The 8,841-nt window shown below is 29.9% G+C and overlaps 1 protein-coding gene across 1 annotated transcript; it reads right to left on the bottom strand.

Annotated features, from left to right (window-relative positions):
- Positions 1-610: 610 nt before the first annotated feature.
- LOC120079142 (phosphatidylcholine:diacylglycerol cholinephosphotransferase 1-like) lies at positions 611-5,569 on the bottom strand. The gene is made up of 3 exons (XM_039033333.1): positions 4,990-5,569; positions 1,931-2,068; positions 611-1,131 (listed from the first exon to the last, which is right to left on the bottom strand). The coding sequence occupies exons 1-3, from the start codon at positions 5,386-5,388 to the stop codon at positions 823-825; spliced, it is 846 nt and encodes a 281-aa protein (XP_038889261.1). The 5' UTR covers positions 5,389-5,569; the 3' UTR covers positions 611-822.
- Between the last annotated feature and the right edge of the window lie 3,272 nt (positions 5,570-8,841).

The raw sequence follows: 8,841 nt of genomic DNA, 5'->3' as shown, positions 1-8,841 counted from the left end.
AAGACCTATGTAAGCGTACATACATATGCATGCTCTTTTTCCCGCAACCTACACCCCTACAGAGGTATATAATTTAATATTAAGTTTTTTATTTTCTACATTTTTTTACTATGTTTAAATATAACAAATTCTTTTAGTTGCATTATATTGAAAAGTTTACAAATACATTTTTCTGTTTTTTTCCTAAATATTTTGAAGTATTTCCTCTTAAATGTTCTCCAAAAATACTTTTTAGCATCTAAGATCATCAATAAGTTGTAGTATACTCCCTTTTGATTTTATTTAAAATGTATTTGTTTTTATCAAAAGTTGTTCAAAGCCCACTATAACAATTTTATAACTCTTCAAATCTAAACTTCTTTATATTTTACTACTAAACTGTTTTAATTAATCTTCTCATGAAATTGCCTAGTTGGAATAATTTTAATACATCAAACGGTAAAGTTTTTAAAGATTAAGGACCATTTGCATATTTAGCGCTTTAATTTTTGTACTGTTCTTCTTTTTTTTTCTCAAATCATTATTTTCTTATACTAATAAGCATTATTTAGATAGTTATAATTGGAAGAGCATTTAAATTCTCAACAAAATCATCATAAATCTGACCATGTAAATAATGTGTACTTCCAGTTATTATTTAATTTTATAATTTTACTATCTAATATTATGTTAATTCAAATATTAGTAACACGTGAAATGCATATAATGCTAACTAGAACACATGTAAGATAAAAGAACACGACCCAAAGTTCACTAATTGAAAATTTTTCAATGGGGGCTCTAGGCTCCATCTTAATCATCTTTCTTTTTGGGGTGAAGCAATTAAGCAATAGTTTTAGCTAACTGATTGTCAAGGTTCTTCCTCAGGCTGGCTTCATAATGTCCGGCAAGGGAATCGAAAAGAAATCCGGCGCCGATGCCAACAGCTAAGTCGATAGTATAGTGACCTCTAGTACCCAACAATCTAATGGCTTGGAGAAGGTTGAGGATGTCGAATGTCCAAGCCAACCCCCACCGTCGCATCCGCCGCATGTCCAACGACGCTATCACTGATCCTGCCATGTGACCCGAGTAGAACAAGAAGAACGATACGTTTCCAACTGGAAAATCCATCCCCGATCCCAGAAAACCCTATAATTTATCACAGAAATTCATTTAGAAAACCAAAACCATGTCAATACTCTAATTTGGTCCTCTACTTTTACGATGCGTTTCAAATTTGTCAATGTACTACTTATTTCCAATGTATGTGATTAGAATACATTCTCTAAATTAATAACTTAATATAAATTTAGAAAACAAAATAATTTAACCACAAAAAAGCATTCTAAAAACATGTTGAAAGTTCTTGTCAAAGACAAAATAAGCTCAAAACGTTCCAGGAATCAAAATGGACAGTTTAAAAATCTAGAGGTTAAAATGAAACGAGGATAACACATTTAGAAAATAGAAATAATTTTGGTTAAATTAAAAGTTTAGTCCTTGCATCTTCAAGTTTAAATCTATTTAGTCTCTAACTTTATAATATCTAATAAGTTTATGAACATTTAATTTTATGTCAAATAAATCCAACTTTAAAGATGTCTAATCAATCCTTCAATTTTCAATTTTCTTGTCTAATATATCCCTAACAAAATACAAAATTTTAAAACACAAACTAGTATATTAGATATACAATTAAATTTTATGTCTAAATGAAACATTTTTTTTATTTTATACCTAGTAGATCTATGAATTACAAACAAAAAATGTTGAATAGATCAATGACTCGATCATTAGACACAAAATCAAAAATTTAAAGACATATTAAACGCAAAAGTAAAGTTCAAAAACCTCTAGCGAATACGAAATATTTAAAAAATTAGAGATATATTTGATATCAATATAAAAGTTTAAGGACTAAATTTATAATTTAACATTAAAAGATGACCTGAGGGAGTGGAAGTTGGGTGGAGTAGCCTAGAATGCCACGGCAAGTGAAAGTGAACACAGCGGCAAGAATAGGCCTTAGTCTCCCTTCGATTAGCCAAGTCCATAATATATAGCTTGTTTGCATTCCCACGAACACCTACAATACAAACCTTAATTAATTAAATTTTTCTTTCAATTGGATTTCTTTTCAAGTCTTGGAATATAAAACTATAAACTAATTGAGTTATGTTTCCCTGGTTCAAATTAATGTATTGATTTGTCTTGGTATGTTAAATATAGTAAATAGAGTATTTCAAGGTCATAATGTAAAAAAGAAAAGGAAAAAAAGTCATAACATAAGAAAGTAAATATATATATATATAATAAAATAATACAATTTTGTTAATATGGCAATTTTTTATTATGATACTGTCGGGCTGCAGTCTAGGTTACACCCAAATTTTTTAAATATAATTAAGTTTAAAACTATAATCCAAACAACTACATTATTAAAAAAAATAATTAACTAAAATTTTAATTTTAAGATGTAAGTTGAGTTGAGAAGACACTTGAAAATAGTTGTCAAAGTCAGCATAGTTCCGTGGTAATTGGTGTTCACTCGTTCTTTGTTGTTGAAGATTTAAATTTTCATATTTCATTTATTGTATTAAAAAAAAATACATAAAAGTTCTTTTTGAAGTTTTTACAACAATTTTACAAATTTCTTAAAAGTTTTATTAATTTAGTTTTACCTAAATTAATAAACGAAATGGGATTATGTAATTAAGACTCATGAACAAAAATATTGATAATTAATATTCTAAAAATTTGTAAAAAAATTATTGAAATAAAGAAATGAGAATTCTCCTTTCAAAGATATTAAACTACACTATACAAAGTAAATGGGACTTCACAGTTTGAAGTAAAAACACAAACAAAACACAATCAAAAGAGTGAAAAATACAGACAAAATCAACAATCAAACACACGTAAAATAAAAAAAAATTAAAAAAAGCACTCACAATACACAACTGAAAGAAATAATTCTCAAAAATAAGAATCAATTTGAATCCACTTAATAGACGCACAAAGCCATTTAAAACAGCAACGATATATATCAGACTGCACCACCTAACTAACTACCTGGAAAGGGATACCAATATGAGCATAATTCAATAAATATAAGACACCAATTATCATCTGAATATTAACTTTCATGCAATTTTATATCATTTTTTAAATTTATGAAAATTTAATAAAAGCTAAAAAATTTTGGATTGTTGTCTCTTTAACCTCTATACTTCAAAAGGGGTTTGTAACACGTTTCAATAATTTAATTTTCATTTATTATTTTTAGTTGAATACTTTGGAAATTTTGTTTTTTTCGTTCAATACTTTGGAAATTATGTTAGTTTTAATAATTTATTATTCTAAATAATTTCAAATTGAAAATAATAGATAATATTAGTCCTCAAATTAACTTAAGTCTTAACTAATTGAAGTCATTATCACTTTGAGGTTCAACCCCTGCATCAAACAAAAGTTCTTAAACATATATATTTCTACAGCAATTAAATTAAAGAAATTAAAACAATGACAGAGACATTTTCAAAAAAAAAATTACACAGACAAAATAAAAAACCTCGGAACGTATATGCATAAGTTCGATTCTCACTCCATATATGGTTAAAAAAAAAGTTAAAATATAAATACAAATTTAGTATCTCAATTTTTAAATATCCAATTTTTGTTCATATGCTCACCATTATAAATTTGGAAAATCAAAATTAATCTTTTATCAAAATTGATTAAATAATAATAATAATTTTATCTTAAAAAAATAGAGAATATATTTTTAAAATTGATACATGAAATGTTAATAGATAATAAAAAATAAAATAAAAAATAAAGTCAAAAAAGTAGTAGAAGAAAAATTAGGTATAGGATATTTAAAAGTAATAGAGTAGATTTCAGTACCAAAATAACACTTCAACCAAAACCAAATGGTACACCCGTCCCCTTTATTATCCATTTGATTTTTTATTTTTATTTTTGAAATTTAAATTTATTTCATCCATATTTTTTATAAAAATTTACATCTTTTCTAAATAGAATAATTAAATTATTAGCCAAATTCCAAAAAAAAAAAAAAAAATTGAGAACTACTTTTTTTAGTTCTCAAAATTTGGTTTTTTTTTTTTAAATTGTTAAAAAGTAAATAAGAAAAAAATTTGGAGTAGAAGTAGTATTCATTCTATTAATTTCCAAAAAAAATTTAAAAAAACATGGTTAGCAATCAAGATCTTAAATGGCTAAGAATCCATTTAAAATGTTGAAAATACAAAATTAAGGTTTAAATCCTATTTTAATTCTTGATCTTTGAATTTTATTCTATTTTAGTCTCTAAACATTAGAAAAACATTTGTTTTAGTCTCTAAACTTTTAAAAAATATTTATTTTATTCCTTACTATTAAAATTATGTTAACATTTTCATATAAATGTGAGGGACCTGATATTTTTGGAGACTAATGTCTCTATGTATTGAGCAAAACAAGGGTGTAAAAATTTTGAACAAAAAATATCTTTTAAATTTTTCAGCTTTGTCATAATATACAAAAGTAAAACTCTAGATCTTAACGTAACTAACTTATTTGCCCTTAAACATCCAAAAATACAAGTCACATCCCAATTTCGTTGAAGAGATAGCAAAATCTTAACATATCATAGACCAAAATAAGTACTTTTTAAAAATTCAATGATTAAAAAATTAATAATTTTAAAAGTTTTGAGACCAAAATAAAACAATATTTAAATTTTAGAGATTAAAAAGGATATTTTTAAAAATTGGAGGACCAAAATATAGCATTATCCACCTAGAATTAAATATTTCCCAATTTTGAGAGTTTGAGGGGCCAAAAATCTGCGTTTTTTTTTTTTTTTCTTTTTACAATAATAATAAAACATTTGACCGAAACTCCGAAAATAAAAATAAATAAATAAACAAAAATTCATACATGCATTAAAAACAAGGCGAACATTGATTGGGGGAGTAAAGTTTGGAGGAAAAAAAGGCTAACCGTATTGAGAGCCGCTAGCAGCGTATTAAGCTCTGACCACGAGGACAGCACGCGATGAAGTGGGCGCGTGATCACAAACCCCAAATCGAACGGTGGAGAAGCCGGCGGAACCATCCGGAGCGTGTACTCCACGTGCATAAAGAAAAGCATACCCAAAGCGAACACACACGGTATCCAATGGTGTTTCGCCACGTATACCACGTCCTCCATCGTCCATCTCATACACGACGCTTTCCCGATGGCTTTGTAACAATATCCGCCGCCGTCGCCACCGTGAAAATCCTTATTCGCCATCTTTCCTCCGCCGCAGTCGTTGCCGTTGCCGTTGACGTTTCCGTTTCCGTTGCTGTTTCTATGACGGAGATTGCAGGTTAGAGTGGCAGCACCGTCGAATGCCATCGGAGATCGCTGAGAAGCACATTGAAGGAAGGATCGGAGAGTTTTTATAGACCGGCGTTCGGTGGCGGAGGATTCGAGGAGGAAGTGTACCGGAAATTTTAGAGATCTGAGAATTCTATATAAAAACGTGAAGGAAAAAGAAAAGGGAAGATTCTTAATGAGAAAGTAGGTGAATGATGGGTGTACTGTGTGGTTGAGCGATTGATTTAATAAGCGTCCAACGAAAATTAATCTAAATTAACTTCTAATAATTACCTTGTACTCTCTTGAGAAAATTAAAAATATATTGTATTTTTAAAAATTATTTAAAAAAATATTATACTTTTCAAATTATTTAAAAAAATATTATTGTCGAATTTTGAACCCTCGACCTTTTGATTATTTTTTTTCTTTTTAATTATTTAGACATTCAAACTTTTTCTTTCTTTCTTTCTTTTTAATTTTTCATTTTATAAAAACAATTTCTAAAAATATTTTATTATTTTATTTAAACTCTAAAAAGAATAAATTAAAAAAAATAATATTTCATAAAAATAAAAAGCGTAAATTAAAATATCTCATTTATATAAAAATAATTACAAAATCAATGTGTCCCACAAGACGGACGTCGTCGATTTCGTGTTGGTTGTCGTCGTCGTCTGCAGGCGCTTCATAATATAAATATTCATTATGCTCTCCACGACCCCAACCATGTCCATGCATGTATGAAGACGAAGGACTAACCTCTGAGTCATAATGTCATGAACCAAATGTTGGCATCATCATCATCGGACTAACATAATCAGTTTGACTCTGCATTTGCATCATAGGAGCAATTCTTCCACATTATGAACAACCTCATCAAACTCATCATCTTCCCGAACAGGTCCTCTACGTCTAGGAGTTGGTGGAGAAACAATAGGTATATCGTACATATAATGTATTTCCTCCATATAGCTTTGATTGTCACTACATATAGCAAAAACCTGGTTCAGATCATTCGCAACCTCACAGAGTCTACTGTTATTCGATCTCTGTGAATTATAAAACAATTAGATAATATTTAAAATAAATTTAAATTAAAAATAATTAAATAATATCCATTCATTTACCAGATGACCCACAGTTGCTCCCGGACGAGTGACGTAGCGCCTTGTGATATTATTATACTAATGAATATATTCTTGAGTGACATCTCTATCAAACTGTTCAAGAGAAACCCCCACTGCAATAAACCTTGCACGATAGTGCCACGCACTACCAAATGTGCAACTTTTTCAGACCAATCTCCAGTCCTTAAGTCAATATCATGCAGTACGGGTTCAGTATTACAAGACGATGGGACATCCTGCTGAAAACCGAATTATCTCATCACCTTGTCAGGAATATGCCATTCACCAATGTGAAAACATATGAGAGGACTCATCATCCACCATATGTTTTGACCATTCGTACAAAAATTAGGCAAAGTATGCATATTTGTATGGCTTCCAAATCACCTGAAACACAAAATATTATATTAGAGAATATTAAAGACAAATACAATAAAAATGTGTATAAAATAATCAATTAGGTTCAGTGTAATGTATCTGATCAGGTTGAAGCAGATCAAACATGTATCTATACTACTTGACTACATGTGTGGCTGTCCTAGTCACACAAAATTTGTCTCTCCACTTAAATTTTTAAATTGATAATTTAGAATCAAAATTAACTAGATCAGTGATATAAAAATTAAATTGAATTAAAACAACATACCGAGAACTGTATGGTCATCTAGCTAACTAAGCGTCATTAACATGTTATAAATGTGGAGCCATTGTTGGAAATCACTCCCAAGCCCATAGTTGCAAAAGTATGAGAGTCCCAACTATCTCTCGAACCTCAGGTCTTGTTGCTTTGTATAGTTGTCTATACAACCATGCCAAACATGCTCCACCCTACAAATACCATCCCGCATCATAGAGGTTAGCTAATAATGGCAAAAACATCAAGTGAACAAAATGACTTGATTTATCGGAAAACAGACTTCCACCCATCATTTTGTAGTATATATGCTCGTACATATCTTATGACGATTTCCTCGTCTACATCATTTGTGAGCTCACGGAATTTTGTTCCTAACCATATCAAACTTAATCTCGATCCTTTAATCTTGTCGGCAGGTGGGGTCGCACCGAGGTACAGTTGACAAACTTGTGACCAGTCATCGTACATCACTCCGGTGATCGGCTCACCGTCAACAGGTAACCCCAACAACACTTTTATGTCTTGTAGAGTGATAGTACACTCTCCAACAGACATATGAAATGTATGCGTCTCGGGCCTCCATCTCTCGACCAAGGCTGTGATCAGATGCTAGTCCAACTGAATAAATCTCAATCTGGCAACCCCATTGAATCCAGATGTACGCAGTAGTGGTAGTATTCGAGAGTAGAGCGGGATAGTGTCTCTTGACACCTGCAATATATTTTTCCTCTCGCCATACAATAGATGATCGATGAATGGACTGGTTCTGGGTTTAAAACCATGATCTGAAAGAAAAAAAAATTTTATTTCTCAATTAAAAAATATTTGTTTCTAAGAATAATGTACAATTTAATTAACTTAATTAAATAATGTACAACTAAATTAAAAGAATATACAATAAAAGTATCTACACTTAATTAAATAAACATGATAAAAGAAGTATTTATTTCTCAATTAAAAGAATAATGTATAACTTTATAGATTACAATAAAAAAAATTGAATATACAATAAATTATAATAAAAAATTGAATATACAATAAAATGAATATATAATAAATATATATTTATTTTTCAATCTCTAACTATCTGGAGCCTGTCTTAATAATGAAGGACACTTCCTTCGATTATGGCCTAACTGATTACAAAATCCACATCGTTGTCGAGTGGCTAGTTCTGTCCAATCTCGTTGTGATAACGTGAACTTTTCGGTCTATCAGGTTTTCTCAACAATGATGGATCAGGATGTAAGACGGGCATATTAGGGTGTGTGATCCAGTAATCTTCATGCGGTACAGGTTGAAATTGAAGAGAGTAACATTCAGCATACATTGACAATTTATAGTAGTCTTCAATAAAGTCTTCATAGTTCATGTTAAAATGTGAGCAAACGGCCATAAAATGCGAGCATGGAATGTCGAATGCTTGCCACTTGTTACATGAACAATAGCGCTCGGACCTGTTTAGCCTCAATATTTGAACGTTTCTTTCTTGGGCATTGAGACTATGACGTTCAGTCTTCACATGAAACACACCTTCATATGATTGTACTTTATGTTTACTAGATCTTGCAGCCCATTTATTTATTTTTTTGTGTGCGTACCTGGATTTTTATTCCACTTAGTATTATAAAATATGTTTGAAATAAATTGTTAATAACATATATATATATATAATAATATTTACTGGGTGTATTTATCTTGACGTTCCAATGCATCCCTTATTTC

This window comes from Benincasa hispida, chromosome 1 (genome assembly GCF_009727055.1).
Source record: "Benincasa hispida cultivar B227 chromosome 1, ASM972705v1, whole genome shotgun sequence".
In the NCBI taxonomy this organism is placed as follows: domain Eukaryota; kingdom Viridiplantae; phylum Streptophyta; class Magnoliopsida; order Cucurbitales; family Cucurbitaceae; genus Benincasa; species Benincasa hispida.
Note: the sequence above shows the minus strand (reverse complement) of the source record. Positions and strands in the feature narration are given on the sequence as shown.